Source organism: Pezoporus occidentalis, unplaced genomic scaffold (genome assembly GCF_034315485.1).
Source record: "Pezoporus occidentalis ecotype Australia unplaced genomic scaffold, CSIRO_AGI_Poc_V1 ctg162, whole genome shotgun sequence".
Taxonomy (NCBI): domain Eukaryota; kingdom Metazoa; phylum Chordata; class Aves; order Psittaciformes; family Psittacidae; genus Pezoporus; species Pezoporus occidentalis.
In genome coordinates, this window is record NW_026913447.1 from 920,638 (window position 1) to 937,587 (window position 16,950).

The following is a 16,950-nucleotide window of genomic DNA, read 5'->3' on the forward strand; positions in this document are numbered from 1 at the left end:
ATAAGCCTCAGTTGTTACTTCTAAGTGTCATATACTGAAAAGTACTTAGCAAAGTACACTACGTAAGACAATCTCAAGATAAAGAACTAAGATGATACAATGGCATTATCATTTTAATTTCCATTCCATTTAACAGTTTGGTGTAGAGTCATCTTGCCTACAATTCAGCTACCTAAAATTTCAGTATCTGGTGTAGAATTTGTTGCCTCTCTACCATTAACAGAGAGAAGCATCTCTGCAGCTAAGGACAATCTCTTCAGAATGTGGCTTTCTCTCCAGGGACTATAGAATAAGCCTAGTCAACGACCTTTGAAATGACACTTAATGTTCAGAAATGGGAAAAGCAAATGCCGCTTTCTAAGTGTGAAGATTAAAGGTGGTTACAAGATTAAATGCCACAGAGACTTGTTTATAAAGGCGCTTTGCTGCTACAATAGGACCTACAAGTCCACAAGTGTGTTCCATGCAGGCACCACAATCCACTTTGTGACAACTGTGGTTGAGAAGCCTCTTCCCTAACCTGAGGGCAGGAGGCAACTACTTCCCTTGCTATCCCTTCCCTCTGCAAGGGGAAAGCACAAACTCAGGTGAGGTCTTCAGCAGCTGTGACACAGCTCCCCCACTGAGCATGTTACACTATAAACTTCTTTATAGGTTCACAAGTCTGTGGCTGTGAAGCTACCGACATCAGAGGGAGCCGCAAAGTATTGTACCAGTGTGCGCTTTGGGGCTATATCCTACAGCAAAGTCATAAGAGATCCTGTTGGGATGATAATTCAAAACCAACTGCACACACATTTCCAAGAGCACCGTCACACATGGCAGGGCTCAAAAGATACAACAATGTACGCAAATATTTTGAACCCAACAATAAAACTGAATCAAAACTACATTCAGCTTTTCTGCATAGAAGTGTTTGCTGTTGTAAGAAATGAAAAGGCCAAACAGGCCAAATCTTTTTCACACACAATGAATCTTCTCCTGTCGCTTTGCTGGTTGGATGCCACCACAGGCATACAGCTCCAGATGAGCCGCTGGGGTTAGTCATGTTCAGTACATCCCCACACTTCAGGAGAGTTATACCATGCATAGCTCTATCTTACCTATTATAGCAGCACAATATAATAATTTCCAGAGCAACAGAGCAAGATGTATTTCATGACCATTGTGAAGTATATTAGCATGAAGGAAAAGAAGAAGAAAAAAGAAATTCTTACACTAAAATTTGCATCAAATCTTTTCCAGATGCACATCAGGAACAAATTTGTCTCACTGTTCCTAATTTCTGTTTAGGTGAGAGATTTCCTTTTGAAACATTTCCTTGTACTCCCAATTCTCCCTTGACTTTGCCTTTATAATTCACATTTTTCATAAAGCTGTAATCTGGAGATGGAATCAAGGAGATTCCCACAACACTAGTAACAGACCTTGAGAAAAAGGAATAAAGAAAGAGTGTGTGTGTGGGTAAACCTACTTTAAAATGTATTAAATCATGTTTTGTAAGACTCTAAAGGAAGGTAAGGGAAGTAATATTAACCACTTGGATGTGGTTTTTAACACAGCAGGAGAGCTAAGATTACATATTTTAAGATTCTGAAGCAAATAAGCTATGGGCATGTCTCTCGCAATCTTCCAGAAATGTAAATTATGTCTACTTAATCTGCATCTGTACTTTACTATTGTGTATATACAAATGTGTGCGTGCAAACACATACATAATGTTTTCCCTCCGGTATAATAAATGTAGACCACAGTAATTCTAATACTAATATTCTGAATTTATTGATTACGATTATTGACTCATCCTGCAAATACCTGACAGTTTAATTCCAGTTCCCTGTGCTACACACACCCCCTCACTATATGCCTATGCCAGAATGCATTTAAGCACAGTCCAGCGTTTGTGGACAGCATTATGGTAAACCCGAGCCTACAGCATCAAGTCTGCAGCGTGGCTAAACAAGCCTGCAGAGCAGCTTGAACTACTAATGAAATTCATTAAAGTGGTTAACTTTTATTATCATATTTTACATCACAATTTTGTTGTGGCTCCAAGACTTGAGCCTGCCTCCAGGACCATTGAGAGCTTGGTGCAAACCCCCAGCCAGCAGCAACCTAGCCCATGGGGCCAGCCTCTGCCACACATCCCCAAGGGCCAGCTGGTGGGGCAGCTTCTTTCTCAGCCCTGGCAGAGTTTTCCACAGGTCTCCTGTATTTGCTTGAATGCCCACCACCACTCAGGCATCTCAAGGAAACCCAAACATTCAGATAGGACCAGCATCAGCAGCAATCTCTGTAAACAGAGAAGATGCAGGGTCAGAGCCAAGGACAGTGTCACCGTAGCCCTTAAAAACGGATGGGAAACCAATCAATCAACCAAAAACATTCCTAGAAAGAGCTTTGGATAGTGTCTTGTTGCCCACAAGCCCTAATACCCTACTGGGGGACCTCCAACGAGTTCATAGGAGACATGAAAACTTCACCTGGTCAGCTAAAGCACACGGTGCACCCTTCAGATGACATATGACTTCTAAAATATTGTGACAACCTGACAGATGCCATCAGCAGCAGGACCTCCTCAGGCGGAGGAACATGCCAGCAGAGTCCTGCGGTCAGTCTTTCAAGTAAAAAAGGCACAAGTGGAACCTGAAGGGCCCACAGGGCACAAGGAGGGGAAAGAAGACACAGCACTGCTTTTGTTTAGTCATTTGGAAGTTACAAACTGATGCAAGACCAAAGGTCTCAGCTCAGCAAGCATTTAAGCCCAGGCTGAAAGCAAGCCTCTCTTTCCTGACTGTGCAGACTTAAGAGCAGGGTTCTCTTTAGCCATCAGTCATGTTCCCATTACATAGCCACAGCTCCCTATGCCTAAAGGTGAATATTGTCTTTTTCTGCTGTAAGCATGCTGCTATTTTCTTAGCATCAGGAAAGCTGATCACACACACACACAAGTTATGCTGGTTAAAAAAGAAAAGCATCTTTCCCCACACAGCAGTCTCCTCTAGCACCTACACAAGTTCCTTTGTCCCCATTCAGTATATTTCCCACATGGCACTTACTAGGAAAGTTCTACTTTAACCACCTGCTTCAGTGAATAAAGAATTAAAAAGCCATAAGCTATTAGTCCTCAGGTATTTCCCACCCACTCCTGAGCACATTAAGGATTTCACAGCAGTGTTAACAACACCTGCAGTGCAAGGTTACTCCATCCGCAGCCTACAGCACCCAACACCAGTTGTGACAGCCACACACAGCATCATCTTTATCAGTCCAATTTGGATGTTATTTTAACATTCTACAACCAGAAATTGTACAAAACACTTTGCACACACCTACACCTCTTTCAGAAAACAGCTAAGGAATTTCTTCAATGCTATCCTGCTGCCTGCTCCTGGTCCACACCTTTTCTTTTATTTTAATAACTTAGTGGGGAAGCCCTTGGCTGCTAAAAGCCTCTAAAAGAAAATGCCTTTTCAATTACCCATGTATCCGCACATTGCTCGGCACGACCTCACTTTAAAACCCATCTAACTACAATCTGCACATCCCAAAGCACTCTGAGCGGTTTACTACTTCATGATGCAAAACCAGTTCATCCAGCCCACGGGTAACTTTCCAAGATGTTTTAGAAGCCATTTATCTCTACAGCGTTTTGCTAACAGTTGGCGGCAATATAATTGCACACACAGGTTTTGCATCCACACATCCCCCGAAATGACCCCTTCCCCTAAATGCATTTGTTATTTATGAGGTACTCAACAGGGCTTCCTATGGCAGGAGCAGGGAAAAGGATCCCCGCTGCAAGACACAGCAGGGTGAGAAGAAAACATTTTTGCTTAGACTTTGAACCTACAGAGAGTGACTGTGCTAATTTCAGAGAATAAGCAACTGATTTGGTGCTCCTCAGATGCAGGCGATTTTGGCTAACCCAGACCTCTGGCAGAAAGCTCATTTCTTAACCATGCCACAGAACCCTCCCAGTGCGGTTCCTGAGGGTGAGTTTCACTCTTCGCGGTGGGGTGCAAAGCTGTGATAGACTTCTGTGGGCACGGTTTTCACTCAGGGCAGCTGGTCCCTGTCCTTTGCGGGATGCCTGGCCCAGGGATGCCGGCCCACGTGCCTCCCCCCGTCCCACAGGATCTTCCCTCTGCAGTGCTCCCACCACCCATCCCTGACCCCATCCACCACGCGGAACCGAGCCAGGCATCCACCACCACTCACCCCTCTCGCCGGTCTGCAGGGCGCGAACGACGTCGTCGATGTCGAGGTGCCGGCTGCTCTCGTCGAAGCTGTGCACGGCCATGTGGAAGGCCTCCTCTTGGAAGACCACATGGACGCCCTCCATGGCGAAGTAGCAGCTGCGCTCGGGGTTGCTGTCGCTGTAGAGCAGCGTGGCCCGGCTCCACTGGTGGTGGCGGAATAGGGCCAGCAGCATCTCGCCCATCTTGGCATAGGCCGGGGCGACGCGGGTGAGGTGCGAGTACTCGCCGCCCTTGGCTCCGAAGCCCGCGGCCAGCGCCCCCGCCGACAGCATGGGCACGTCCCAGTGCGCCGCCAGCCGCGCTACCGGCGCCGCCGCGTACTCGCAGACGGGCCCCAGCAGCAGGTCGGGGCGGCGGTGCTGCAGGGCCACCATGTCCACCAGGCTGAACAGGGCGCGGTTGCCGCACGCCGAGTCCTCGTAGGTGAGCTGGAATGTGTACCCGGGCGGGAGCCCGGCGCCGCTCTCCCGCAGGCTCCGCACCGCGTACTCGATGGCGGGACGCACCCGCCCCAGCGAGAAGAGGTAGGTGTCGTCCTGCGGCAGCAGCACCAGCACCCGGATCAGCTTCTCCTCCTCCTCCGCTCCCGCGGAGCCGCCTCCCAGCGCCGTCCGCGCCGCCAGCACGCAGCAGAGGCTACCGAGCAGCCAGGGCGGCATCGCGCCCGCCCCCCCGAGACGCCCGAGCTGCGGCAAAGTTTTCTTCCCCCCCTCCCTTCCCCTCCCGCCTCGAAATTGTTCGGTCGTGTTTTATTGCTCAGGTGTTTGGCGAGTTCACAACCTGTCCCCGCCTGCGGGTTACGGATGGAGCATCTCGGCTCTGCTTGTCTTGTTCTCTTATAGACTATGATTATTATTACTGCTGCTGCTGCTGCTAGTACTAGCGTCTTCCCCCGCCCGCCCCCCCGCCGGATTCCCCCGCGGGGCTGCCGCGCTGCGCCCGCCCGCTTAAGTAGCGCGGTTCGGCGGCGGTTCTCCGCACGCCCCGCGCGGCGCGGCCGGGTTTGTGCGTAGGGAGGAGCCGCAGCCGTGCTCCCGCCCCCCCCTCCACGCCCCCCCGCACCTCTGCTGCCGGCCGGCACCGCCGGGCGGGGGGAGCGCTTATCGCCAGAGTCTGGGTGTGCGTGGACCGCCTGCTCGGCCACTGCCCGCCGCTCCAAGCGAGCCCCTGCGACTGCGAGGAAGGGGACCCATCGCACTCTCATGTGCTTAATGTTTTGGGGTTGCTTCAGCCTGCTTAAGCCGCTCTTTCCTTTGCGTAGGAAAAGCGTTTGGTTCCCCTCCGCATCCCCGAGGGCTCGGTGCGCGCAAGGCTGGGGGATTTGGGGAAAGGGGCTTGAAGCATCAGCAGTGGGGGATGCAGGCAGCGCCCTCAGGAGCGCTGCGGTAGGGCACACGCAGGGCTGCTCGGCTCCCATCTCCTCACCTGAAAAGGTGCCCGTGCTCCCGGTCTCTGGAACCCTAAGTGGAAGACGGCAGTGGGGCCCTGACCTCAGCCCGTGTCCTGGGATCTTCTGAGACCCCCATAACGAGAAAGCCCAGGTGCAGTTTCTGCTGCTTCCCACCCACTGCATCTGAGATACAATTGCATGCCCCAAGCAGCAGAGGTTTCCCCAATGAAGGAGGCATGTTCTGAGACTATTTTCTTGGGGAAAAAGAAGAAGAATGATAACTTTTTAAAATTATCTTAACAACGCTGCCTAGTAAGATCATGTTAAACATATCCCTGAGCAGATCTTGCTGGCCATAAAGCTGCTATACCTAAGATTTTGTTAATGTCCGTTTAAAATGGACACTGTTCTGGGATAAAGTCCATGCAAGATGTGCAAAATGTCTCAGCAAAGAGGTTTTGGAATACCTGATGCTTTTTGACAGCAGAATTACAAAAGATGTCTCTGTGGAGTTTTCCATGCCCACAGCCTGCATCCTCAAACCCAGAGAGGGCTGCATGGTTTGATGTTTTATGGTTACTCGCAGAGTGCCAGGTTTGCATTTGAAAGGTGAGTGAACAGCTCCTGGCTCTACAGAAGGGGTTTGTTTAGTTCAGCCAGGAGGTCGTGGTAAGGGCAGTGTGTAAACTTACTTTTGTTGCTGCCGTCACTGTGCAGCCCATGAATGGGAAACCGGCACTCCTGGGGCAACCATCTGCTCACCTTTAGGATGCCTTGGTTAAAAAGGAATCTGGAAGTGCTTGTGCAATTACAGCCAAGAAGTGGAATGAAAGCCGCAGGTAACACAGACCTACAGAAATAACCATCAAAAAATAGTTTTTTTCTTTCAGAAGCATTTGTCTAACAGGGGCTCAGTAAAATAAAGAAGCTCAGAAATTCAAGGGTGGGTAGCGACCCTGAGAAATGTACCTCTCACATAGCTTTATTTGATTACTGAATTGAACTTCAGAGTGTTCTTGAAGATTACATAAACATCCTCCCTGGTGAAGCTGGTCTTGTATGTTCCTGTGCTGTAAGTTATGTCAGGCATTTTTTTGTTGTAAATGAGTCCGTATAACATAGTGGGGATTAAGCGGAATGTTACAATATACAACACACCACCCATCTTCACCACGAAGCTTGCAAAAACATTTTCTTAAGACACATTTTGAAATGCTGACCTTTGTAGTCACTGCTTTATGATGACCCTACAGATGTGTTTACAACACTGAAATCTGGATGGATTTCTCTTGATTCCCCCTTCCCTGGCCAGAATATCTTTTCCATTTTACATGTGAGTTCCATACTCTGCTAGCTGACTTTTTCTGAGCGTAAGCTGTGTAAACACAATGGAAGAGATAGTAAGCCCATAAATCTCAGGGCTGCCATCCCTTCACACTGACTGCTCCTTGTGAGGTGAAGTGCTGCTGGGAATGAATCAGAGTGGGAGAAGCAGGGCCAACATGAGGCAAAAGAGAAACAAAAGGCATCTTGCCAGTACTGTATAGCAGTAGGAGCATCAAAGACCAATCTTGATGCTTTCAGAAAAAGGTTTGGCCTGCAGCATGTGGTCCTTTTTCACCTGAACAATTGCATTCAGCCTTATGGGAGTCAAACTGTCTCTGAGGGCCCAAAGTGTCATGAACGTTTCAGTTGTTTCCCTTCACCCTAACTGGTTTTATAAAGAAGAATCCCAGCCTGTGATTGATTTATTTCTCTGAGCCAGAAAGTTGTGCATGAGAATTTACTCGTTAGTCCCAATTCAAAATGTCACTTAATCCACCTCGCTGTTACAGTGTTTTCCATAAAGATAACTTTAACATTTCTCCATGGGCATTTTGTTTTACTTTTTTTCAGCTACATAAATGCTTTTTAATAGGAACCAATCCTGCACTTGTGAATCAGTAGCAGGCAGAATGCCTGCAGACTGCAGCAAGAGCAGAGATTTCAGGCTGGCCCTTTAGGACTAAAGTAATTTCAGACACAGGCTATCTTTCCCCTAGAAATAACTCATACACAAATCAAGAATCACTTCACTCGCTCCAGCTAGCGTTAGCAACAGTCTGAACTGCTTGCTGCAGATGGAGAAAACTCAGGTTCGCTGAAAACACAGTCCCCCCTAGAGGCTGAAAAGATGAAGTATTTTAACGTCATCTGTGCAGCAGATACATCCTGCTCTCAGACTTCTAAATTCTTTCCTTGTTTTTTGAGAAAACTATTGTCTTTTTATTTCAAGGAATCTGCCCTGTTTAGGAACACAACTAAGGGATTTCTTACTGCAACAGTATATGGGTTCTCTTTTTGTGCTTTGTGTTCTTACCTTTGTATACTTGCTTTATGTAAAAATGAAAACAGTTTTTAAGTGAAAATATTGTAGCATGAAAACTCAACATGAACTAGTCTGATGCTAAAAAAAGTAGAGGGAAAGGGGACATATTTACTTGGTTTTCTTTTAATTGACACCAACTTCTCTGTAGATACGTATATGATAACTACAGAGTAACAAAAGTGCACACATAAAATGTGAGCATACATGCACATACAGTATACAAAACTTTGCAGAACTTGCTACTCTTGTTATAAACACCTTCCACTTCAGAGCACAAAGTAAGGTGAAGGCGGGCAGGTGGATGTCATTTTTCTTTTACAAATGGGGAGGACAGGACTTGGGAGGGCAAACTGATGTCCCAGAGGTCTAAGGTGATCTCAAGATCATCCCTCCACTACACTGCTTACCTTCACTACTGCTGCTAAAATCCTGGCTTGATGGTCCTCAACAATCACTCAGTGCTACTGCTACCCATCCTTTAACACCGATACTGGAAGGTGAGCTGAAATGCAGTCCCACAAGAGATGTGCTGTTCAATCATGCTAGGCTAAAAAAGAGTGAATCTCCCCCCACTTCTTCCTCTTCCACGAATAATAAAGATTAAGTTTCCTGTCATGGCTGTTCAAGTATGAATAATACTTGAATGCCTGACACCCCATATGACATGGGCAAAATGCAGCTTCATACACAGCAAATGTTATTTACATTACTCGTTAGCTTTTTAAAGCACCTGCATGGTTCCACTGAAGCCTGTGGAAGGACATACTTTTCATAAGTTGACATCGTTAGCTTTTTACAACACGTGCATGGTTCCATTGAAGCCTGTGGAAAGACATCCTTATCATAAATTGACAATAAAACCTTCAAAGTAACTTTTATTTCTAATAAGAAAGAAGGGTTTGTATTTATTTTCAATTTAAACAAGGGTTCCCCACTCTTCCTCTGTACTCTTTACACGTACTTTCAGAGTTGACAATAATATTGAGAGAGCAATTACTAGTGTAACCTGGTCAAGTATCCTATCAGATTGCCCGTCTCCAAAATGCACCATTTTCTTCTGCCTGGGCTACACTGGAAAATACTAACTTCCTTTAGGCAACCATTTTCCATATTTATAGATTAATATCTGGATATAGAACATACTCTTTATGCTAACTGTACTAAATTAGAAGGATAAAGTATCTTGATTTGGATCAAAGTGATGCTATGATTTTCACTGTTGTTTTCATTTCCATGTCATAGCACAACACCTACAAAATTTGTACCTGGGGTTTTACCACGGTAAATGTCTTGGACTCTTTCCTGAGCTCAGTTCAGCCTTCGATGGTCACCACTGAAGTGCATAGGACAATGGCCACCTTGTTCCTTATGGGCATTTATCTCCATCAAGAAGATAAGTAGGAAGTGCTAAAATACAAACATCTGCTGTTCCTTACCAACATCATGGCAGTTCTCGCCACATGACTTTAAAGGCTTCGAGAGCAAAGACCATTTCTGCTTGAGCTTTAGTAACTCTACACTAGGTGTCCATATTGCTTGTAAAAGAAATGGTAGACGTGTTACCATGGTGTCCCTCAAAACCAGAGTTAGGATCAGACACCCCAGATCCACTGTCATCCAAAGAGCTGTGTTGCTGTTCCGTGTAATCTCAAAGCAGGAACTATTCTGATGTGTTCATGTATCAATGGAACAGAAGTCTCACAACATAAAGAAACCAAACACCTATGCGTTGGCTGGGTATTCATCACTTCAGGCAGTATAAGTTTACATAGTAATATCAGCCTGGGAGCTGATTATGAATATTCTGAATTCATTGATACGGTTTGCAGTTGATTTGGTGTGGCAGAGCAGGAAATCTGAATGGACAGCATCGTTATGTCTTTTCTCTTGCATGCTGATTAAGATCATGGGGAAAGCATGGGAAGAAATTTTTCTAATACTATTGACAGATCTTATTCCTGTGAGTCGATTTAAAAAATATTTAATTAAGTAAAAATATGTGCTTCAGGAGTTCTGTCATTTCCAGTTTATTAAAGTATAGATGTGATAAGAAATAAATGCATGGACTCAGTGGAATACACATTTGTCGTTTGTCATCACACCCCTAGAATGGGAACAATGAGATTACCGAGGAAGAAGAACAAAAGGCTTCAGGAGCACATGTGTGGATGGAGGAAGACACAGTAGAATAACGAAAACAGCACAGGGTAGAGTGGGATAGCAGTAGTCAATAAAGCATTATACACCAAAACAAGTCAAAAGAGATCTTGATCTTAACAAGGAACTCGCCATTTCATGCATCAGTTAATGTAATTTAATTTGACCAGGATGGATAAGAGGTCAACAAACAAAATTGCCAGAGGTTCACAGGCTCTAGTTCCTGCTAGAAGGCAGGAACCAGGCAGTGCAGAACAGCTCACTTCTTCAAGCTGCCAGAAGCAGAGGAAGAGGAAATTGAGGTGTCCTCATCCTCTCTGCAAAGACAGAAAGGCCTTTTGGTTGTGTGGTTTCTATGTGCACACTGACAGTAGAGACCTCTAGGAAGTGACGTCTTCTTTCTATGCAATTTGCCCCGTATTTCCTAAAAGCCTACTTGTTCTTTCCTTTAGTTGTCTATTTTGCTTTTGCTGACACGATGAGTAAGTGCTTTGAGTAAGTCATGAGATACACACACACAAATAAAAGTACGTACGGTTTGAAAACATTTAACTCATTCTCCTGTATGTGCACTTGTAGACTGAGGTCAAAAGGACAGACACATTCCTTGCATTTGTAAAAAAAAAAAAAATAAAAAAAACCCTTCCATGTCTCCTGCTGCCAAAGCAGACAGAAAAAGCAAACATATGCAACTGTGGAAATGTTAGCAGGAATCATACATCTTTCTGAAGAAGTAAGTGGGTTTACACTTCTTTTCTCCTCTTAAATTTTCCTGACAGTTTTCACATAAGAAAGAAAGGACAGAAAATACCAGGGTTTAATTCTTTTTTTCTTCAACTGTTATACCATTCTATTGTAATACCAGACAGATCTTTTTAGGAAGATGAGTTTGGCCAACTATTTTCCCTCAAGGGCAGTCAGGAGGTTGGTCCAATGTAGGACAGAGCAGAGCAAAAACCCAGTGTGATCTGTAGCTGAAGTGGGACTGTTCTGGTTTTTGTGTACAACAGTTCTTGCCAAAACCTATTGGACTGCCGTTAATCCAAAACAAGGGAAAAAAGATGGCTTGAGGTCACACCCATTCTGGCAGTAGCGAGTGTGAATGAGGGACTGCCAGGATGGGTCTCCAGCCCCAAGCTGACTGGATGGCTGGGTCCTGCTGCAAGAATTTACTGTTCTTCCCGATATGCCGGGACAACAGGATGTGTAGCTGCTACTTACCCCCATTCTGTCAGTATGATTTGGGTGTAAAGGACATCTGGGAGAACCAGGCGAGGGGGCAGCTCCACGTGAAGAAATGCCACGAGACTGGAGGGAGTGCTAATTTCTGGTGTAGCGGAGAAAACAGTTCCAGGTGAGCTGCAGTAACAAATTTCTTACCCTAAGGCAGCTGCACTCAAGATGGCATACAGGACTGAGGTGATCTAGAAGATAAACATATATGTAGAAAATATATTTTTTTAAATTACCTTTCATTCTTTTGTGGTTTACCCTTGATGCCAACATTGAACAATACTGTTGTTTAAAGGGGTGATGGACCCTTTGATGTTTGTGAAAGAAAAGCTTGATGTACACAGCCTAGAAGCACAGGCTATGTAAGTATATAGCACATATGATGAATAATGCAATGCTTTCCAAGGATGGAAGAATTACATGAAGTCAGAGTCAGAATCGTGACAAATTAATGGGGAGGTATCAAAGAGAGAGGAGAGCAATGAGAAGTTGCAATAAGCTGTGACAATAATCACTTTATTAAAACAAAAAAGTTTGTATTAGTATCAGCTTCATTAGTTACTGAACACTTGTATGATTAGATGAAACTGTGTTAAACTAGAAGGCTATTTCAAGCTGATTCTATCCCATGTTTCATTCTTGTCCAAAAAGCCATTAGGTGTATGAAGGAGGAAAGAGTACAAAAAAATCTGTGAACATGTCAAAATGAAAAAGTGTTGACAAATACTTTAAAATTTTGATGAGCATAGCAAACTGGAGAGGCGGTTTGAAGTCAAACAATCATTTTAATAATGTCCAGTGCTTTGCCCATCAGGAAAGTGTACAGCAAAACAGCACACAGTATGGTATAGCATAGCACTGCTCATCCTAAAAAGCCACAAACTGAAGGCAAGTGAGCAATACAATACTGTTACATTTGCTGAGATACCGTCAAGTCCGAGCAAAATTCCTCTGTGCTCTGCAGGAGGACTGTGTTTGCTTTCAGCACTATTGTTTTGAGAGGAACACAGACGAACTGGATAGTTCACAAGGAAACAGCCAGAGTCTGGAAGTGTGTCCCCCTGAGACAGGTTCAAAAGTTAAGTTTGCTTAGTCTAGAAAAGAGAAGACTGAAAAGAGGTGTTGTGGTCCTTCCATATGGAGCAGATGTTTTAAAGATAAGTGTTCAGTTGTTTTTTCTGTTCCACATTATTGCCAAGATGTCTCATTCCATTCTTCCAGGTAAACTAAGTAAATGAAACTTTCTATCTCCCCTCAGAAAGCGTTTTTCCTCTGATCAGCGTCTAACAATGGAGTCCCTCAGGAGCCCATCTTCTGGCAGCTACTGCTAATTGAGGAGAGTTTTCTGTCCTCTGTACTTGAGGTTAGAAATTGATGATTTTGTAATGACATGAATTGACATGATTTAACAGTTTAGTATTATTTTCAGTAAGATTCCAAATACTTCCAAGTGAAAAGATCACAAAGAAAAAAAAAACCCTTTGCATAACTTGTCACAAGAGGTTTGACAAAATTCACAGTTAAGATGTCCCTCTTTTCATCAGCTTTCACATGTTCCTTTATTTGAAGCAATGTGACTGGATTGTGTCCATGAAACATCATTAAAAAGGGATGTTAATGAGAAGATCACCAGAACATTTGAGTCATGGCTAAAATGAGAAACCGAGAACGTACTTTTCAAATAAAATGAATTTAACTGGAAATGTGTGAAATTAAGTCATAGCTGCAATGAAAAATATGGTCAAAGGAAACAAACCCCTAGGACACAATGTCTGCTTTCCCTGTGTTGTCTGCCATTTCCCAAAAAAACTTGCAGGGGAAGCTAATGTGAGAATGTTTTTTCCTTTGGTATTTGAAAATCATTTGGAAAAACATCTATAGAGTATGAAGGAGATTGCTTGGAGTAACAAACTGAATACGGAAAATTGATGGTATGGACTGTACGAAAGGAATGACTCAGAAATGCATTTCTTGCTTCTAATCACATTATGAAAAAAATTCTTCCATGTGCCACATCACACCATGGCACAGAGGATGCTGCTCACAGAGAAGATGGAGGAACAGTTTGGTCTCCATAATGTGCAGTCACTGCTTTTTCTGCTAAGAGTATCAGGAATGATGCCTGATTAGGGTAATTCTTTGGGGCGTTTAATTTCATAGATTATGAAATCCAACTTTTCATTGTATCGATATTATGTAAATATATCTGGTGTTACATTCACAGAAAAGACTATTCTCAGAGGAAAAAATATCAGTGATATCCATAGAGAAAAAAAGCTCTTCAGAAACTGGAATTTTACTATTCCAAAAATATCTGAAATAAACCACACTCTCAGACTTTAAATTCTGAAATACACCAAAATGAATCATAATTCTTCTTTTTTTCTTTTTTTTTTTTTTGTTAGTGAAAAAAGGTTACCAAGAAAGCATTTTATATTCTGGAAAATTCCTTGTATAGGCAAAAACGTTTTATGTAGTAGAATAGCTTGATGATGCTCAGTTATAGTAAAAGCTAGTTTATATTTAGGTACAAAACCCAAGGGTGTGTCCAAGAGCCAGAAGTTTGGCAAAAATGTTGTATCATGGTTTTTAACTTTAGTTCATTGTAAGAGTTTAAGTTGAGATTAAGGACAATTAAGGACATGTGATTTTAATTTTTTTATTTATTTTTTTTTCCAGTTTATCACCCTTCTCCCTCAGTTCATGAAATCGCTTGCATTTTATTTCTCTTTTTAAGTATCTGCTGCCTTGCTGTTTTAACCAAAGAATAAGCAATGGAAAACAGTGGCTCTGAATCCCCGTCTCACAGCCCAGACACAAGACTGAGAGCGGAGAGCAGAGTGGCAGTCACAGATCCACACAACTGCAAACAGCACAGCTTCTCCTGAGACTAGTATCCAAACCTGACTTTAAGTGAAAAGAAAACAGCGGGTTTATGTCTCCTACATTTGACCAAATATAACCTTACTGTATTCTACTGAAAAACCCTGCCCGGTAGTAGAGTACACCCTGAGCCTGAATAATGTGAATGTATTGTCTCCACAGCTGCAGGTATGAGATGATAGGAAGACAGGCAGTTGACAAGGACCTGCACCCTGGGACACAGGTGAGACAAGGCTGTCACTCTGTGGTGTGCTTCCAGTTTACAAAACGGCAGTCGGATTTCTGATGTTAGTAAGGATTTTCTCCCTATCAAGCATAACCACGCATCTCTTCTCTAAGAAGCAGAATAATGCCTGGTAGGTATAGAAAACCTGTTGGCACCGCAAAGACTACTGGACTACATACTGTAGTGGCTATACATGAACCCTTCATGTAAATAGAAACAAATTAAACTGGTCTCCTTCTTTGCATGAAGTATCAGTTATTTTTCTTACCCTCCTAAAAAGAGAACTATTTTCTTCCAATAATCAGGCCACAACAGTTGCAACAGTATCAAAGGCCAAGGCTCAGATCCAGTTTTCCTGGCACATTCTGCTTTGAATCAGGACTTCAGTTATTTTCACAGGTATTTTAATTTAATGTCAACTTTATTTTTTTATTTCACTTCATGAGTGGTTAAATTTCTGAATGTACCTTTCTAAGTTTGCTGTACTGGACTTGTAAGAAGTCTGTTGCTTTGCTGTATCAGCCTAAGTGAAATTAAAACAGAAAAAAACTGCGCAAAAACTTCAATTCTCAAAGCAGAGGTTTCCATATTTGCATGATTTTGTAATGGGAGCTGGTAGCACTTCACTTACTCTAAATGAGTTACAGGTTGTGAAATGTTTTTCTTAAATATTCCCCTGAAGAAAACTTTTTAAAAGATCCTCTTTTTCCCCTTCCTCAGTTCCTTGTATGTTCATTTACCTTTTGTTTTTCACTCTTTTTGACTCTCTTCTCCTTTTAATAATCCTGATTACTTTTATACATATTTTTTCCTTTTTATTAACTTTCTAAATTTTGATTTTAATTTTCATTTCGTTTGTATTTTTAATTTTCCTAAGTGAAATATAAGCCAAATGACATTGCAATTCCCATCAAACTTTCCAACCACATTTTATTCAACAAACTCCAAGGGAAGCAGAAACACCCATTCATTCACTTGGCGATAATCATTAAAGCACACTGAAACCAATTTACACTGGCTTAGCGTCCGGTTGAGTTCAGTCACACATCTTTAATAACGCGCCTTCAGAGCGAAGCTACTAAAACAGTCCATTAGTTTCCTTTTTTATTCCATAAATCCTGTTACCTAAAGCTGTGAGTACCCTCGAGAATGTTTCTCGCCAGCACAGCGTGGTTCGATGCTGCCATCGCCTGGTGTAAGGGACAATTGCTTTCGAAAGCTTTACATCATCTTTTCATTAGGTTTCCATTCATTTTGGCTTAAATAATTTAACTATAAGCTTTTCGTTGTGCTTTTAGTCGTAATTCTTCCACTCAAAGAGATTTTAGAAGGCATCTCAAATATAAAAATTATTTTAAAATATATATAGATATTAAAAATATTCTTTATAACACTAAACACTGTATTACTATGCTGTAACTTACATATATTATTAAATGCTGCTGTTCAAGAAATATTTTTGCAATATTTATGCTTCATATTTTACATTTAGACAGCAAATAAATTATGAAGGTTTAGGCCTGATACTGTCTTTAAGTTTGTATTTACTACACCTTTTCATTTTAATATATATATGTATTAAAAATATATATTAATGTATAATATATAGGAATACATTTATTATTATATTAACAAAAGATGTTAATATTTAAACATATGTTTGCATTAATTTAAAAATATATGACTATTTGCATTATTTTTAAGCTTCTCAATTTGTGATTAATTAATGCAGTGATGTTCTCTCAATGGTCCTTGCAGCTACACAGCTAGTATTTGAAAGCTATACTAATCTGCCTAGTTTTCCCTGAACTTTTTTTCTTGCAGCACTAACTCCATGGAGTCTGAGGCGCTCTGATGTCCACCTGAGCACTTTTTAGCTCACTGAAACTCTAAAATCCCAGATCACTGCTTGCAGATGAAGCATCTATTAACGGAGGCAGAACTGGTGTGGGTTGCTGTGCATACAGCAGAGGCCCAAACCAGAGACTCTGAGAGAGACCCTTCCAAGTAAGGAAGCTATACTGTGATTTCTTCGGAACATGGAATCTTGTCATAAACACCTTTCCTAAATTAACACACCACAGGCCTTGGGACCAACTGCTTTGGGAGTCCACAGCACCGTAATAATGTACTGAGAGTAACTTTTCTATATGAAAATTATTTATTATTATATGAAAACAACACATCAGCAGGGGGTGAAGGGGAAGAGAGTAACAAACCAAAAAGCCATGCCTGAACATCATATCCTTTTCTTAAAGATGCTGAATGTTCCCTCAATAGGACAGCTCTAAGCAAAGCAGCCACACTCCTGCAGTCCAGGTCTGACAGAATTCCCTCAGAACGTCTTCCACTTTTTTTCCCTCCTGGGAAATCAGCCATTGGTCAATCCGATTTTTCTTCTAGTTTTCTCTTACTAGTTGATCCATCCTTG

The 16,950-nt window shown here is 42.7% G+C and overlaps 1 protein-coding gene across 2 annotated transcripts in view; it reads right to left on the bottom strand.

Moving 5' to 3' along the window:
- The window catches only part of NPR3 (natriuretic peptide receptor 3), a 41,712-nt gene extending 36,468 nt beyond the window's left edge, over nucleotides 1-5,244 (bottom strand). For both annotated transcript variants that reach the window (XM_062612888.1, XM_062612887.1), the window contains exon 1: nucleotides 4,222-5,244. In XM_062612888.1, the coding sequence (XP_062468872.1) occupies nucleotides 4,222-4,921 (700 nt within the window). In that variant the 5' untranslated portion in view covers nucleotides 4,922-5,244. The remainder of the gene's footprint in view (nucleotides 1-4,221) is intronic.
- Nucleotides 5,245-16,950: the final 11,706 nt, after the last annotated feature.